Here is an 18,630-nt window from a genome sequence, read left to right on the forward strand (position 1 = left end):
TAAAAAAAAAAAAAAAAATCTGGGGCGCCTGGGTGGCTTAGTCGGTTGAGCGTCCGACTTTTGCTTAGGTCATGATCTCGCGGTTCGTGGGTTCTAGCCCCGCGTCGGGCTCTGTGCTGACTGCCAGCTTAGAGCCTGGAGCCTGTTTCAGTCTGTGACTCCCTCTCTCTCTGACCCTCCCCTGCTCACGCTGTCCCTCTTCTCTCTCTCCTAGAAATAAAAAAAAAATCTTTATGATGAATTGAATATCTAAATTGAAAATAATTGCTTAGGTTTCATTTACTCATTCTTTTATTGTCCCAGTGAATATTTACTGACTAACCGCAAGTTGCTAAATAGAGGGTGAATATTCAACAATGAACAGACAAATACAGTTCTACCCGTCTGCAAGTTGTATAGGCAAATGAATGACAAGTCAATGCTACAGGGGTATCAAAGGGAAAGTGCATGCATAGCACTAACGATGTACATCCGGACTATTAAGGGGGCTTTGAGAACAGGTAAGTCTTTCTGGAAGAATTCACCTCTACAGAGTGAGACCTGCAGCATGAGTAAGACTAACTGGGCTCAAGAGGAGGAAAGACTGTTCTTGACAAACAAAAGAGCATGGGCAAAAGCAGCAAGATGAATTACAAGGAAATGAAAGAAAATTCAGAAGAGGCAGAACTCGGAACCATGGGGTTCATTAACGACGAAACACCTTTAGGTATTTGAACTCTGTCTTAAATGCAGTGAGAAGCCATTCAAGAGCTTCATATTGAATCTTATTTGCTTTGTCAAAACATCATTCTATGAAGAACATAAGGGAGTGGAGTCTCCGGTCAGAGTAGGTACCGGTCCAGTTCATAGTAAGAGTAGGTATTTGACTGGATTGAAGTATGGGAAATAGTGGGGTTTGGACGTGAAAAATACGTAAAAGGTAGAATTGACAGGACTGGGTGAAAGGCTAAGGGAGAATAAAATATCAATAAGGAAAATTTCCCAGACTTCTGGGTCAGTAGCTGTCCGATGCTTGTGCCATTTCCAGAGGGTTAAAGAGCCAGAGGCAGCCAAAGAACCTGGGGCTGAATATTCCAGATATCTGCAGTTTCCCTAATATCCTGTTAATCCAAAATTTGTTTCTATTTTGGTTTTTAATATTCCCTACGAGACGCCTGTGGGCAGCCGGCGGACTGCTTCGGCGGGCAAACAAGGAGATTCTTCTCACAAGAGGGAGCCCTCGAGTGCAATCCCAAAGACGGGAAGCTGTACGACTAAAGAAACAGGAAGCTTTTGATCGCCCTAAAATACCCACCCTTAAAGATCTCGCGGCGGATCCACCCCGAAAAGTCAAAGACTCCGAGAAGAAAAAAGTCGACAGCTCAAAGCGCTCACTAATGACTCCGCCCTCTCGGGAGGCGGGGGGCGGGAGGAGCAGTAGATGCCCGGATGTGGTGTCTCGGAGTGAGTCACGTGAGACAGCCCCGGGAGGCGGGACTCCTGGCGGCGCGGTCGCCTCACGTGACCGCCTGCCAGGCAGCCAATGGGTGAGCGCGGCGGAGAATTTCGAATGTGGTGGCGTTAGCCGGCGGGCGGCTGGAGACAGCCTAGACCTGGAGGGCCCGAAGCGCGGGTACGCCGGACGGACAGCCCCGCGAAGCCTTGGAATGTAAGGAGAGCGACGGCTGCGCCAGAAGTGGTGGCCAAGGTACTGTTTTGGACGTACCTGTGGGAGGAGGAACTCCGGACCTTCTTCCGGCAACCACNGGTGTGGAACAGGGTGGTCGTGGTCCTTGTTGGTCTTTCCTCAGAGGTCTCTCTGGGGTTCTAAATTCGGTGGCCAGAAGCTCGGTCGTGGAGCGGGTTTGGCCGCCTGACTGTCTCTGTCCACCCACTCGACTTGCGCTTTCCGACGCTCCAGTCTCCTCTTGTTCAATACACGGAGACACGAGCCTCCTGCCTTGCAGAGTTTTGTGGACGAAGTGATCTGGAAGGGCATTTACCGCAGTTAAAAGCCAGGCTCGACGCGCGGGCGCACAGACTGGCGGCTGTTCTCGTGCAGCGCGGTACGCTGGGCGCGCTTCTGTTGTGCTTCCTGGGTCTGCCGGGAGAAGCTCGCGCTGGGCTGGGCCCTGCCTGGCCGCCCCCGCAGCGGCAGTGAGGGAAGGATTATGACGGAGATCGGATATTCTAGGCTCTTCCGAATCCGGACCCTTTGCTCGAATAAGCTGTTGACCGACCCCTCCCGCGCCGCGACCCGTTTTCATTCGTTCTCTCCACCACACCCCCTTCGGCCTACGTAGGGGACTTCTCATACGGCAGTTTTCTCTGGTGATTTTAAGTAAAAGGTAATAACGAAACTATTTTAGGTACTTTACTAAACTAACTTGATCAGTTACTTAATCTGTGTCACTTTCAAACATCTGTTCGAACTTTAAAAGCTCCATTGTGATACGCTGTTTTGTACAACCCACTTAACACTAGTGCTTTAAAAAAAAGAGTTGTGTTAGCTGTACTGGAAACATCCCAGTATATGTCCTATCTGTTGTTAAAGAGAAAATAACAACTGAGGTCTATAGTTAACACCCCCAGACAGTGCATAAAGGAAGATAAATGTGCGCTGGAGAAAATACTCAAGAAAATGTGAGGTTCAGTAAAATATTTGGCCAGCATAGAGGAAATGAAGGTATCTTTTGTAGTGAAAAATGTAATATAGTTGTAGGAAACAGGAATTATTTTTTGCAATTTTGTGATCTGCAAAGTGCAATCCAGGGTAAAAGATGTTCATGAATAGTAGTTTGATATGCTTAGTAGCAAAATATTTAAGCAAATCTGATTTGCAGCATTGAAGGATTTAAGTATATTTATGTATTAATATACTCAGCGTATTTCACTATCACTGCTTGTTTTATTTACTACTTTTAACTGTATGTAAAACAACTGTTTGTAGAACAATAGTTATTTAATGTCTTGTTTGCTATACTCATGACTACTAGGAGCTAACAGAACTGAGTTTTAAAAATAACTGAGAAAACTGGCATGTTGCTCTGCCTCAGTTCTGCTCTTTCTAGTTCTATGACTGTTATAATAGACGATTAAGATTGTATATAGTGCTACATAGTTTATAAAACTCTGAGGAGTACCTTGACTTTCATGAGAGTGTGTGCAGATCTAAAGTATTGGGCTAAAAGAGTGTGGAAGAATAACTTGATTAATTCCATCAAGTGACCTGATCTGATAAGTTAATAATGTAGAGCAGAAGTGGAAAACAAAGCCCACATACAGGATTACCTCTGAACTAATGCCGTATGTCTAGTAAATGCTAAATGCTGGTCATAAACGTTGTCTGTAGGAAACATAAATAATAGTAACATCAAAATATAATATTAAGTATATCCCATAATGCCTTGTATACAATACCCCCCAGTGGGTATTTGTTAAAGATAAATAAGTGACATATTACAGAGTCTTTGGGTTGAAATACATATTTCTTAATTTTCCCTATAAAGTACCTGAGGAGGATAAGAGTATGCTAAAATGTTAATGAGATTTAAAAACTGCAGAATCTAAGTTATTACCAGGTTAGCCAGCTTCTTCAAGCTAATTCTACACTTACTAAGTCTACTCAAGCCATTCTTTATGAACAACCTGTGTCTTCAGTCTTGTTTTATATTTGATATTATCTCTTAGAAAAATTAAATACTTTTTGTTGTTTTAAATCCCTAGGCAGAAGATGGCCAAGGAAAGGTGCCTTAAAAAGTCCTTTCAAGATAGTCTTGAAGACATAAAGAAACGAATGAAAGAGAAAAGGAGTAAAAATTTGGCAGAGGTTGGCAAACGAAAGTCTTTTATAGCTGCACCATGCCAAATAATCAGTAAGAGATTTTCGTGTTGTCCATTTGCATCATGAAATGATGTGATTTCATTTAAGTTTACGTTTTAAGTGTTTTTTTTTAAGTTTAAGTTTACATTTAATACATAATAAAAAAATGTATCCTCTTTCAGCCAATACTTCTACACTGTTAAAAAACTACCAAGACAACAACAGAATGTTAGCTGTAGCTTTGGAAAACGAAAAATCCAAAGTGAGAGAAGCCCAAGATATCATCCTACAGCTGAGAAGAGAATGTTACTACCTCACATGTCAGCTCTACGCACTGAAAGGAAAACTGACTTCACAACAAATGGGAGAGACTGCTCAGGTATATTCGTTACAAAAGCTGACTTTCTTAGGAAAAAATGTGAAATTGGTCAATTGGTAGTTTAGATCAATTATATTATTTAAATTCATTACTGACTGATAGCTCTGTTAGCAGTGAATTGATCAAAACGTCTTTCATCAGTGCTCTAGCACAGCCAGTTAGGAAAACTCCAGGTGTATACATGATTGAGGCTTGTGCTTGTATAACCTGCTTCTGAAAGCAGGTAGCAAGACAAGGTAGAGAAGAAATAGTTCAGCATTTTGCACTGCTGGTCCTTTTTGACTCTTCAGCTAAGTGAGCCAAATATAGGGCAACTCAGCCAAAGATCTAATAGTGGTACCTGAAGCAGACTAGTCCAAAAGTTTCAATCGGCGCTATAAATCTTAGCTTTTCTATGTAGTTTTGTTATACCTAGTGAGGTCTTATAAGAACTACCTTAATTTGGGAAGGAGGGGGCAGTATTTAAGTGTGTTTTGGAGAGTCATTTTTTACCTACTAGTTGGTCAAATAAGGAAAGGTATACATTAATTCCCAGACAAGAAATATCTTAAACATTTTGCTGTTCACTGTTTAATATTATTCTGTTGTATTCAAGGTTATATGGAAGGGTCAGCCAAAATATAACAGATGTGGAAAAAGCTTGATATTATTTGCGTCCCCCTGCACAAGTATCCCAAGAAGAGATAATGATGAGCCAGGATCTCCTTTCCTTTTCCTAGGAAAACTACTGGGGGCAGACAGAAAGCAGTGGTGCATGTCAGGTAGTCACAGAAACAAGTTTACTTTTCTTATGGGTGGCCGTCTGTTTGCTGTGCCAGTGAAGACAGTTGTGTTGGCAGGTAGGCCAGGAAACCAGAGAAGAAAGCCAGAGCATCATGAATCAGGGAAGAGTAAAGACTCAGGAAGGGAATTAAAATCGTCTCTCCACTGACAGCAGGAGTCAGTGATGAAAGGTGACTCCATATTTTTTCTACGTATGACATAGAGAATGTACATACATATACATATATGTAATATATGCATATATGGTGTAGCAGAGAATTATCTATAAAAGATTTGATATTTTCCTGTATTGTGAGGATTAAATTATTTTAAAAGGTGGGGGTTTTTTTTGGTTGTTTGTTTTTCCCCCCTTCAGAATAAAATCTTTCCTAATTTTTTTTCTTTTCCTTGTTTGGTCAACGAGTAAGGAAAAAAAATTACTCCAAAGACATTTGAATGTTCCTTTTCCCTTTCCAAAGTTTTGGTGAAATAATATAGAGAATAGTGAGAAATGAATACCCAGTGAGACGATCACAAAAACAATGGGGGGATGGGAACTGTTATTGCAGGCCTTTTGACATTTATCATTGCTTTTTGAGTATTTATTAAAACATTATTAGCTGAAGCTCCTGAGTGGCTCAGTCAGTTACGCATCTGACTCTTGATCTCAGCTCAGGTCATGATCTCACAGTTCGTGGGATTGAGCTCCATGTTGGGCTCTGCGCTGACAGTGGGGAGTCAGCATGGGATTCTCTCTTTCTCTCTCTCTCTCTCTCACTCTCAAAATAAATAAACTTAAAAAATTAGTTGCTGGGAAAAAGTGTTCTTAGCATTTAACATCAAGATTGTTTTCTGCCATGCATTTGCCATATGCATCACTCCTCAGCCATCATTCTATACTCGTGCTTCCATGTTTATCAAGTCAATTAAACAGTAATGGACTTAACATGCTTAAAAACTTAAAATGCTTTAATAAGAAGAATGTTTTTCTTGCCTACCAATAGTTAACTTAGTTTATAAGATTAATCATAAAGTATTTTCTAATAGCTTTTGTTTCCTAAATTTTATAATAGATCTTTTTAGTAATTTGTGACTAAATTACATTATTCTACAGTTAAATATTCTCCTTTATTTACCTTCAGTAATGCTACTACTTAAATTTAGAACATGAGCTAAATTGAAACTAAATTTAAAATTTGTAATAGGATTAAATTTCTAATTATTTTGTTTCTCTTGAACAGTTTTAACCTCTCATAACATCAGCATATTATATGTGTGTCAAATTTCAAAAAACAACTGCACTGAATTAGAGTGACTTCTAAGCAATCAGTCTGGAACTCTCACCTTCCTAACACAAATCTACAAACCTGCCTGTATCTGCACTGTTCTCTGTCTTCCCTCCTGTCACAGGGGCAGAAGTGTCTCTACACATGTCAAAGGCCAAGCTTTCCCTGTGCATCAGATTCCCTTTTTCTCATCCCCTCAAGCACTTTGGTCCTGAAAGTTTGCACTCTTTCAACCTGGATCTGCCCCTTGACTGAATCATTCTAGCTGTCATACAGATGTGCTTTAATATCTTTTGCCTTAAGAGAAAAAGAAAATAAATGAAACCTCTGCTGATTTCATATCCCTCTACCTCCTCATTTCTCTGCTTCCCTTCACAGCCAAACTTTAGCAGAGACAACAGTGCACTTACTGTCCTCACTTCCTCAGCTTCCATTTACATTTGAACTCCCTCTTACCTGGCTTTTATCCCCATCATTCTATGGTCACTGTGCCAAGGTCCCCACAACCCCCATGTTACCAAATTTAGTGGTCACCTCTCTTTCTTCTTGACCTTAAAATAATAACATACTTCAATCTCCTAGCTTTCTTACTACCATACTTTCCTAGTCCTTTCTGTTACACGTCTGTCTCCTTTGCTCACTTCTTCTTTAGTTTCAAATGTCAATTGTCCTAGACCCATCTTGTCTTACCCCCCTCCCATGCCTTTAAACACTCACTGTCTGCTGGCAACTTCCAAATTTATGGCTCAACACACACACACACACATACACACACACACACACACACACACACGACTACTACTTGAGTTATCCACTTAAATATTAATAAAGGATCTTAAACATTTTTTTAATGTTTATTTATTTTTGAGAGACAGTGCACGAGCAAGGAAGGGGCACAGAGAGCAGGAGACACAGAATCTGAAACAAGCTCCAGGCTCCAAGCAGTCAGCAGAGAGCCTGATGCAGGGCTTGAACTCATGAACTATGAGATCATGACCTTAAGTGAAGTTGGATGCTTAACCGACTGAGGCATCCAGGCGCCACAAGGATCTCAAACATTTTGTACAAAGTACAACTCTTTATTTTCCCTCTCCCAAAGATACTGTGTACTTCTGCCTTTGTCTGTCCGTCTTATTCATCTCATAAAACAACCTGTCCATTTGCTCAGGTCTGAACCAAAGAGGCTTCCCTCTCCCTCTTTCCCCACTCTCCTCACCTCCACACCTATTTAGTCTCCGCATACTGTGTTCTCTCAACACCTTCCACTGGGCTTCACCTCTGTAGCTGTAGGACTCAAGTCCTAGCAGATAGCTGTCTTGCTAGATTTACTACAGTAACGACCTAACTTCTGTTCTTGGCCCCTTTCAATCCATGTTTCATACAGTGGTCAGACTGATCTTTTTAAAACTTACGTTTCACTTCCCTGCTTAATAATTAAGTAACCATAACACTGGGACTAAAATCCAAACTCAAGACTCCCAAGGCCCCACGTTCTCTGGTCTCTGAATATACAACCCCTCCTGTTGTTCTCATTATGAGAGAGGTCATATATGATTCCAGGCAAAATGGCCTTTCTTTTCTAAACACAGCAAGGCTTTTCCTACATCATGACTTTTGTATTTGCTGTTTCCACCACTTTTTCTTTCCCTCCCCTTTCAATGGTGGGCTTCTTTGCATTCTTCAGATTTCAGATGAAAGTCACCCTATCTGTCTAAGGGAACCTCCAACCTCAGTCAGTCTTGGTCACTTCAACTCTGAGTATTTCCTTCATAGCACTTTATCACTCTCTGAAATTATTTATGTATCTTTTTCCCTTTCATTAAAAATTTTTCTTTCCCTACACTAGAATGTAAGCTTTAAGAGAGTTGTTTTAGCTGCTGTAGACTTGATTCCTAGAACAGGGCCTGGCACCATAGTAGACTGTTGGTACATTTTTATTGTTGAATAAATGAATGCTTTGTTATGAATATATCAATTGTACCAGTGTTTTCTTTGTTTTACTATATTAACAGAACCAGGAAGCATGTCCCTCTGGAATGGCCCCCAGCAGTGACAACAACTCCAGGGATTTATTTGTGAAGGATTTACCGTTGGTATCAAATTCATTATTACAATTAGTAATGTCAAAAAAGATATAATTCTGTGACACATTTATGAAAGAAAATTTGCATTGTATTGATTCTTGTGTTTGGAGTCTGATGTTTTCTCTACAAAAAATGCATTTTAAAAATTTTGATATGTTGATATTCTGTTACATATAGCTAAGCCAAAACTTTCTTATATTTACTTTTTTGATGTTAGGAATAAGCTAACTATTTAAATATAATTGAATTCCTTCAGTTGTATTTCTCTGATACCATGTTTTTATTCTAAGAAGGATTGTTTATTCAAATGACAGTATATTTTACCAGTGCTACAGTCTGGTTTAGAAATGAAATATAATAAAACATCACATTTAACACAGCTGTCACCCTGTCTTGCTAATCCAGTTCATTCCTAAATACAGTCAGACCCCATTAAACCCTCTTCCCCTTCTCTTGGATCAAGTATACTTTGTTTATGAATTATTGAGATATAATTCCATACAGTAAAATGCGCAGATCTTAATTACACAGTTCAGTGAGTTTGCCTAATGTATACACCTGTGGAATGAAAATCTCAATTATGATAGAGAGCACTGCTGTCACTCTAGCTGGGCTTTATCTGTTTCAGCATTATTGACATTTTAGGCCAGATCATTCTTTGTTGTGGAGGACTATCCTAAGCATTTTGGGATATTTAGCAGCATCCTTGCCCTCTACCACTAAATGCCAATGCCACTGCCTTCCCCCAGTTAAGACAACCAAATATGTGTCCTGACAGTGCCACACATCCGGTGAGGGGATATGATTATCCCCAGTTAAGAACTGCTATAAACCATCTCCTCATATCCCTTTCAAGTCTGTGCCCTTCTCTTTATAAAAATAATCACTAAGACAAATTCTACCCCCATATTTTTAATCATGAATAGTTAAGAAACTGTTGAACTGTAAGACCTGACAAAATATTTATGTAATGTTAAAAAGTAAGATGGGGTCATTGAATTTTTATAAGATTCCTGAAATTGTTGTTAATTAGTTACCATAACTCTATTACCTAAACCTATATTTAATTTTTGATGTCTAGAGGAAAAAATTCTTTATAGGAAATAAAGAATAAAATTATAATTAGAATGAAACAGCCAGTAATAGTATTAAAGCAAAAAGAAAATTATTTCATGAGCCACAGGGGGACAAAACTTTTAAAGAAAATAAATAGTATTAACTTCACAGGGGTCAGTAGTTAGGCACCATAAAAACATGCTACCAAAAATAAAAAAAATTACAGCTTGGCTAACGATGAAGTAGGCTGCTAAAGAGTTGAGTGATCAAATTGCATTTCTGTAATACAGAAGTCAATTTCCATTGGCTGTTTCTCCAGGTAAATGAAATGATGAGTTATGGCATGTCAACAGGAGGAACTGTCCAAATAGATAAGGCAGTTCTTCCAGTGGAGCTGAATGTCATTCATAACAAACCAGGTTCCATATAATCAGCATAAATGTTTTTTGTTTTCTTTGATACTAAGTAGATTTAGAATAGAATTATGAAAGTGAAAAAAATGTTTTTATTACATAATTATTAAATAAATTTCTGTTTTTTATTGGCTAGACAAGTTCTTCTTCTGGAAGCTCACCTTCCAGGACAAGGAGAATCGTCCCAAATAGAAGGTAATTCAAGTGAAAATCTAAAACTATTATTACGGGTAAGATGAGATCTTTGAGAACAAAAGTAACATAATTAAATTTTTTTTCTTTTTTAACATTTTAAGTTTGCTCATCTGGCATTCTTCTGTGCAAATCTGTTTATTCTTTTTAGAGTATAACAGTTTTAAAATATATCCATTTATTTTGCTAAATCTATAATCAGCTATAACTATCTGCAGTTTACTGAGAACTACTATGTGCCAAGCTATGTGTCAGCCATTTTACATTATCTCACTTAACCCTCATAACAACCCTAGAATATAGGTACAGTTGGTCCCATTTTATATAGACTCAGAGAGGTAAAGTATTCCACAAGAAGTAGCCCAAATGGCAAGAGCTAGCATTTAAACTCAAAGCCGACCTCCAAAGCCATGCTATTCTTTCCACTTCTAAATTGACGTGTCCCTGTTCTCAAAACTTTGAAGAAGGGATAGCTATGAATAAACAGAACCTTTTCCTAAAAATACTTATTATATTTCTTCCCTGAAAGGCTTTGTAATTATCCCAGTTTTACTCATCTTTCAAAAAACACCTTAGCTCCCATTTTCTCAGTGTACTTGTCCTACTTTAGAATATGAGGTTCTCTCCCACTGAATCCTATACCCATAGATACATGTAGCCAACTAGTTTTTCTTTAAACCTTTCAACTAGGGACACAGAAAACTCCCAGTTAGAATATGTTTGGAGGTTATGTAAGATTCTCTCACAAGTTAGATAGAATCCATCAGTTGATCACTGCCAAATAAATTAGATGGTGGTATTAAGTTCCCCACATTTATATTTACTTCTAGCAAATGTGGGGAAACTACAGAATGACTTCATTTATTTCATTTTTAATTTTGAGTTTTAGCATTACTGACTTTAAAGTTTCCATAAAGTTAAACTATTTTTTTTCTCATTTACCTTTTAAATTCTCAGAGCAAGTACCTGTTTCTCAAGACAGACTGGAATTTGATTTGAATTCAGATGAAGATAAATCTACTGATAATGTCTTACCTAGAACTGTATCTGTCCGTCGCAGTTTAAAGAAACATTTTAATAATATATGTCAGTTCAGTACCTTGGATGATTTTGAAATCAGTCATTTCTCAGAGCAGTCCTTTGAATTGGAAAGAATTAGATGTGTAGACCCACTAGAAAATACGCACATACCTGAAAATGTAGAACAAGATGTTTGTCAATGGAATAAGAATCAAATTAACTTATCACCAAACCTGATTGACCCAGAAATATCCACTAAAACAAAAGAAGATATTTTGGAGTATAAACCTGAACAAACTAAAAGCAAGCATGGAGGTGCAAAAGAAGACAAAAGAAAAGCTAACAGAAGGAAAAAATCAAAACCTCTATCGAAGTATAAAGCGAGCAAAAGTGAAAATAAAAAAACTGTTTCCAAAAAAAAGTTGGATGAATCTGTCACTTCCAGTGATGCTTACAATTTTAATTTGGAAGAAGGAATTCATCTCACTCCATTCCGACCAAAATTTAACAATGATTCTAACAGAGGAGAAAACAACAATGAATCTGAAGTGAGCATCTGTGAATCAAGTGGTTCAGAAGATGACTCTGATGACCTCTATTTGCCCACTTGCAAGTACAGTCAAGGTCTCTCCAGTGAATCAGAAAGGAGCCCAGTCGCCAGGCCTCGACCTAAAAGAGCACTAAAATGTAGGGACGAGAAAGAGATGGAGGATTCTAAGCTTATAAAAACTCCTATCAGTAAGTGATCTACTTGTTTGCCTGCATTTTTAATGTTTATAATAAATGATCACTCCTGATGCTTATATGCTATACTTCCCATCTGTTTCTCTGGGGGAGGTTAGAGACTTGCCATCTGTCTCTTTGGGGGAAGTTACAGTCTGATTAAACAATGGCAGGTTGGGGGTGGAAATCACAATTGTATGGCTATGACCTGCTTTAAACTACTTTAAATCTTTAAGAACAAATACTGCTTGTTAGGGAGAAAGCATTTTTAATTTCAGTAAATGAAGACTTCCAAGGTAAGAAAAACTTTTTGGTGGAGTTAGGTTGAATTAAAATATCTTTTATACACTCACCTGAACAACAGCCCTTTGAAAATGAAATCAAATTTGAATCCAGTGACCTATCATTTTAGTGGCTTTGCTTTATATTCAGTTTGACAGGAACCATGATTTTAAATTGATTCATCTAGTTAGTGGAAGGTGGCCAAACACTAGACCAAACTTTTTTCCTCAGTTGATGGGCTTAGTATTTTTTGGTAGACATTTGTAAGACATCTAAAAACTGTCGCTTAAAAATCTTGCTCTTATTAGATCAAAAGTAGGCATGGTTCAGACGTTGATATAGCCTGCATCTGCCCACAAAGATTCTCATCTGGGAAATTGTTATTGTGATAAAACTAATACACGTGGTCATGTTGTAGCATTCTCAAAACATGCTATTTCATTTGATCCTCAGAAGAACTTTATAAAATGCAGGTATCATCGTGCTTATATTGTTTATAAGAAAACAACGCCTAAAAAATTTAAATGACTTTCCAAAGTCAACCAGTTAGGCAATGGTAGTTTGCAACAATTTTTTTTTAATATGCTATAATAATGTTAATGTGGCTCAAATAATATAAATCAAACCAGATTGGCAAAATATTGCTAATTACTGAAGCTGGGTAACTGGGGGTTCATTATATTGTTGTCTCCATATTTGTGTATACTTGAAATTTTACATACTTTTTAAAAGAAAAAAATTACACTCTAAGATAGTATTACTCAGAATTTAATCCCCAGATCATCCACATCACCATTACCTTGAAACATGTTAAAAATGCAGAATCTCAGGCCATACCCTTGAATCAGAATCTGCATCTTTTTCACAGGTTCCCTGGGGGATTTGTATATACATTAATTTTGAGAAGCAGTATTCTAGAATATACCAGCTGATTGGATGTTGCTTAACCATATTTTCCAAACTAAAAGTTGGAATAATTAGTATAGTACAAAATGCTTAAGTGGAGAAAAAAAGACAGCATGTGAAACCTAGATAAGTCTGGAGAACATGGTTGCTAAATATAGTAATTTTACAGTTATAATTTAGTATGTCTTGGAAAAACAACTAGCTTTTTAAAGCTATTTGAAGAGATTGTCTTGCAGTGTTCTTTGTGTGCTGAGTACTTGACACCCAATGTAGATAGAGCTCCAAAATAGAGTAACTTGAATGCTTATGATAGGAAATACATTGATAACTTTTTAACATACTAGTTTTACCAGAGGGAATCCCTTTCCTGCTGGTTTACACAGAGACTATGATGTAGAATTCTCATTTATTTAATAAAGTGAGTTAAGGTGGTTTCTTAAGACTATAGGAAGCCACTTGATAAATCACAGTACTGAAAAAGATGGAGGCCTTGATGATTCTACAGAGCAAGGTAGAACTAAAATGAAATTCTGTAATTTAAATTCATTACACCTGTTATCTTAGAAAAAAATTTTTTTTTAAGAATTTTAAGTCTTAGTAGCCTATTGTATTAGCTCTTCACATCTATAGTGATTAATATTTCAGTGTTATCTGGGATGGAAAAATGATGAATAGGTTAAAAAATCTATATTATAAAATGCTGGATTTGTAGATGTTTAGGATATGTACTTGCATATGACTTAAGTCCTGTGTTTTTTTAAAATTTGGAACCATATTCAGTAAAAGTTGTTTTTGTAGGTGCACTACCTAAAACTCATCGCTCACCTCATTTTAGCCTGAAGGATATCACCAATGCCCCCTTGTATCCTGTACTGAAAGTCAGAAAACTCTCTCTTTCTCCAAAAAAGAATAAAGAAAGCCCAGCAGTGTCTCTGCCTAAGCGTAGGTGCACAGCCAGTATGAACTATAAGGAACCCACACTCATTTCGTAAGTATCTGATTTGTGGGAACCCACTTTTAGTGATAAATGTAGGGGAGGGGGGAAGAGATTTGGAGCTTTGTTCAAGAGTGAGTCTTTTTGAAATATAAAATTTTGATTAAAAACTGAAGTGGGAATATTAACACTGGCATATTTTACAATAACTTTGTATTGAGGAGTAAGATGGTACTGGGGTGCTTAGAATTATGCCTAAGAATTCTTCTTACCCTTACAGGAAACTGAGAAGAGGAGACCCTTTTACAGATTTGTGTTTCTTGAATTCTCCTATTTTCAAACAGAAAAAAGATTCCAGACGCCGTTCTAAAAAAAAAGTATGAAGCAAATACAGTGAAGTGTTTTTTGTATGCTGTTTATATTCATCCTCTACACCTCCTGTCTCTCCAAGAGACAATCTGTAAGATAGTACACAAAAGGGTTGAACTGTTGCCATGGAATATTCTTTGACTGAACTCTCGATCGTGAAAATTTCTTCAAAACTATATTTCAGATGTGATGCTTTTTTCTTATACCACTAATAAATTTGGTTTATTTTTTCTTTTAAATATAAATAACTGGACATACGCCCTATGTCTTAAACGGCCTAAAACTTTTCATTTTACTCAAAATATATCTTCTGAGAAAACTTTGGAAATGAATAATCATTCAAATTAAGAGGTTTTAATTATAAGCTTCTGGCATCTTTATTTTTCCCTTAAAGTGGGAATGAATGATTTTTGAAGATGAGCTAAGGATCCTTTGAAACTCTTTATAGATTTGAATAAAATAAATCCTTGACATACACAGTAGGGTATACCTTAAGTTGTTTGGGGATCCTTTATACCATTAAAATTTCAAGTAAAATGTGAGATAATGATTAGAGAATTGATGGTTGCTTAGCTTCTGGGACTAGGCAAGTGATTAGCTCTGAGTACCAAGCTCTAGGTGTACACTGTTCAGTGATACCTCAGCAAATTATTATGTCGTGGACTTTCAGGATAGTTCCTTAATATTCGTTACCACATTAGGGTCAATGCAGATATAGAACATTTCCATCACCATAGAAAGTTCTAGTGGGCAGTTCTAAATTCAGTGTTTTTATAATTTTAGTATTTCTGTATTCTTACTGTTTATCCCTAGAATGTTAAGAATTGTTTCATATTTTAACATTTTACATGAATGTTATATTGTATATATCTTTTTGCAACTTTTAACTCACCATTGTTTTTGAGATTTATTATCCATGTTGGCAGATGTAGATTATTTTCATCGTACAGTTATATAAATAAATTAGACTTATTATTTTGAGAGATAATTTGCTTCCACTATTTTCATTACAAATTAGTGCTGTGGTGAATATTCTACATTCTTGCACACATGAGATTAAGTTTCCATGGAGTGGATACCTAGAAGGGGAGCAGCTCTCTAAAGTGGTTGTACCAATTCTCTGGACACAAGGAGTGTCATCACTCTCCTAACAGCAATTTATAAGTTCTATCACTTGGTATTATTGGACATAAAATTACCTAAGACAATGAATGTGAAATGGCTCTTCTTTAATTATGTATGAGATATTATCTCACTGAGTTAATTACTTGTGAGAATTCAAATATTTATTGGTCATTCATTACTTCTATGAATTACTATATATTTTTCCCACTTTTCAACTAGTGTCTTTTTCTTAATAGAATAGGGCTCTTTATATATTCTTGGTAGTATTGTCTTTTTTACTTGATAGTACTTGTCTTTTTTTACATGGGTTGTAGCTTTCTGTTTTTACTTTATGTTTTTTGATGTTCAAGAATTTTAAATATTAATGTCCTGTCACCTTTTTGCTTTTTTCTCTAAAATTTGTTGTTTTGCTTTTTCACTTAGGTCTTTAAACTGTATAGCATTTTGTGGAATGGGGATCTGATTTTATTTTATTTTCCATGAGAATAGCCCATTGCTCCAGCACTATTCATTGACTAATCTGTCTTTTCCCCACTGATGAATACCACTCTCTTTGTCACACAGCAAAGTTTCTTTCTATTGGTTTATTTGTCTAGCTATGTCCTGGATACTATACACTTTCTTTTTTGTTGTTTTTTAGTTTAGTGGTAAAATATAAAAACTGTCATTTTGATCATTTTTAAGTGTATAGTTCAGTAGCATTATGTACACATTGTTGTGCAATCATCACCATTATCTGTCTCCAAAACTTTTTCATCATCCCAAACTAAAACTCTGTAGTCATTAAATAGTAACTACTCATTTACTCCACCCCACCCCGTATCCTAGTAACCATTATTCTACTTTCTGTCTCTATGAAATTGACTCTTCCAAGTACCTCATAAATGGAATCATACAGTATTTGTCCTTTTTTATCTGGCTTATTTCACTTAACATAATGTTTTATCCATGTCATGGCATGTTTCATCCATGTCCACACATAGCAGAATTTCATTCCTTTTTAAGTCTGACTGGTATTCCACTGGATATGTGCACCACATTTTGTTCATCTATCAATGGGCATTTGGGTTGTTTCCACTTTTGTCTATTAGAAATACAAAAGTCTACTTGAGTTCCTGCTTTTAATTCTTTGGGATATATATACCCAGAAGTGGAATTGTTGATAATATGGTAATACTGTATTTTGATGAACCAATATACTGAATTCCAGAGTGGCTGAACCATTTTACATTCCCACCAGCAATGCACAAGGGTTTATATCCTTGCTAATACTTGTGGATTTTTTTCATAATACCTATCCTAATGGGTATGAAGTGACATCTCACTGTGGTAATTGACTTGCATTACCCCAATGATTAATGATGTTAAACATCTTTTCATGTGCTTATTGTCCATTTATATACCTTCTTCAGGAAAATGTCTATTCAAGTGCTATCCCCATTTTCGAATTCGGTTGTTTTTGTTGTTGAATCTTAGAGGAGTTCCTAAAACATTCTAGAAACTAACCCCTTATCCATTCTGTGATTTGCAAATGTTTTCCCCCAGTATGTGGGTCGCCCTTTTACTGTTGGGCGTGTCCTTTGATGCACCAGTTTTTAATTCTGATTAAGTCCAATTTATCAATTTTTCCTTGGTTGTCCTTGCTTTTGATTGTTATATTTAAGAAGTCAACGTCATGAAGTTTTTCCCCATATTTTTTCTTATAAGTGACAATTTTTTTTAAAAGACATGGATGAAATGTTGCTCAATATTTTTAGGAGTTTTTTATACTATGATCATAAATTTGCCTATATCTTTTCCCATGTAGATTTTTGGTAGTACTCTTAAAATTAGTTGAACCTACCATTTCTGCTCTCTGGAACAAATTGTACTTATTCACATTTGGTAAAACTTTGCCACTGAAACTATTTTATCCTGTGCTTTTGTAGGTAAACTTTTGTCTTGATTTTTTAAAAATAATTATAAGTTCTCTAATTCTTAATTCTATTCAGTTAAATGACGTTTTTCATAGAAATTACATATTTCTTTTATTTAAGATTTTAAGTAATATCTATGCCCAACATGGTACTCGAACTCATGACCCTGAGATCAAGAGTCATATACTCCACCACCTGAGCCAGCCAAGCACCCCTACTCTTCTTTTAAGTTTTTTAAGGCATTCATTTTTGCCTCTTTTACTGCATGACATCTTTAGTGTTATTTGTGTATATCTCTGTCCTCAAGTTTGATTTCAAGTATTTCCTAACTTTGTGGTTTCTTTTTTGACCTATTATATAAAAAAGAAACTTTTTCATACCAAATTGGAGATTAATGTTGTTGTTGTTAGTGGGTTATACTTCTTTTTGTAATACATCAAAAAATTATTTATATGGTGTTGATTCTTATTGTGTTTAAGTCTTTTGTGACTAGTAAAAGTTGTCAAATTTTGCAAATGTTTACCTGTATATGCTTGAAAAGAATATAAATTCTCTAACTGTTGAATATAATGTATAACGTTTTCAACTTTTTTGTCTTTACCAATTTTGCCTGATTCATCATTGCTATGTATATGTATGTACATATATACACACACACATATACATATATACACACATACGTATATAACACCTTCCACAAAATTTGATTTTCCTGGTGAATAGTTCACTCTTTTTCCATCATAATGCTGTTTTAATGTCTGATATAGCTAAGGCAACTTATATGTGGTTAATATTTGTATATGGTTAATATTAGCATTTTCACTATATCCTTTTCTTTCCATTTTTTTAAGCCTTCCTATGTTAATGTTTTAGATGTATCTCATTAAAGACTTCTATAGCTAGATGTTTTTGGTCCAAATTGAATTGTCTTCTTTTACCTAACAAGTTCTGTCGATTTACATTTATTGTGATAACTGCTATAATTTTATATATTTCTAGCAAATATTTTTATGCTATCTACTCTGCCTTATTTTCCTTTCTCTATTAACTGTTTACCATTAGATTGGTGGAGTTCTCTTTATTTCTACTTTTATTAAGTGATTATCCTGAAATGGCTTAATTTGTATACATGACTTTCCAAAGCCAAGTTTCCGAAGTATATCTTTTAGAGTCATTTTGATGAGAGTCAAATTCTCAGTCTTTTTTCTAAAAATGAATTTAATTTTGTCCTCACTCTTTTTGACTGTAGGCTGACAACAGCCTCAACATTTCATTTTCTTATGGAGTTAATTTTGCTGTTGCGAAGTCATGTCAAATTTTTGCTCATATTTTGTTAATTTATCCTAAGCATTTCATAATTCTTAACTAAATTGATTAAGAT

The 18,630-nt window shown here is 36.2% G+C and overlaps 1 protein-coding gene across 4 annotated transcripts; it reads left to right on the top strand.

Moving 5' to 3' along the window:
- The first annotated feature begins 1,573 nt into the window (after positions 1-1,573).
- Positions 1,574-18,153, top strand: SGO1 (shugoshin 1). 4 transcript variants are annotated; one of them, XM_077750895.1, is made up of 8 exons: positions 1,574-1,687; positions 3,706-3,854; positions 3,985-4,181; positions 8,242-8,318; positions 9,919-9,977; positions 10,932-11,732; positions 13,704-13,893; positions 14,120-18,153. In XM_077750895.1, the coding sequence occupies exons 2-8, from the start codon at positions 3,713-3,715 to the stop codon at positions 14,220-14,222; spliced, it is 1,569 nt and encodes a 522-aa protein (XP_077607021.1). In that variant the 5' UTR covers positions 1,574-1,687; positions 3,706-3,712; the 3' UTR covers positions 14,223-18,153. The 4 variants fall into 4 exon arrangements, with proteins under 4 accessions (XP_077607021.1, XP_077607024.1, XP_077607022.1 ...); XM_077750896.1 differs by lacking the exon at positions 1,574-1,687 and adding an exon at positions 2,034-2,327; XM_077750898.1 differs by lacking the exon at positions 3,706-3,854.
- The last annotated feature ends 477 nt before the right edge of the window (positions 18,154-18,630 follow it).

Source organism: Crocuta crocuta, unplaced genomic scaffold (assembly GCF_008692635.1).
Source record: "Crocuta crocuta isolate KB4526 unplaced genomic scaffold, BGI_CrCroc_1.0 scaffold279, whole genome shotgun sequence".
NCBI lineage: Eukaryota > Metazoa > Chordata > Mammalia > Carnivora > Hyaenidae > Crocuta > Crocuta crocuta.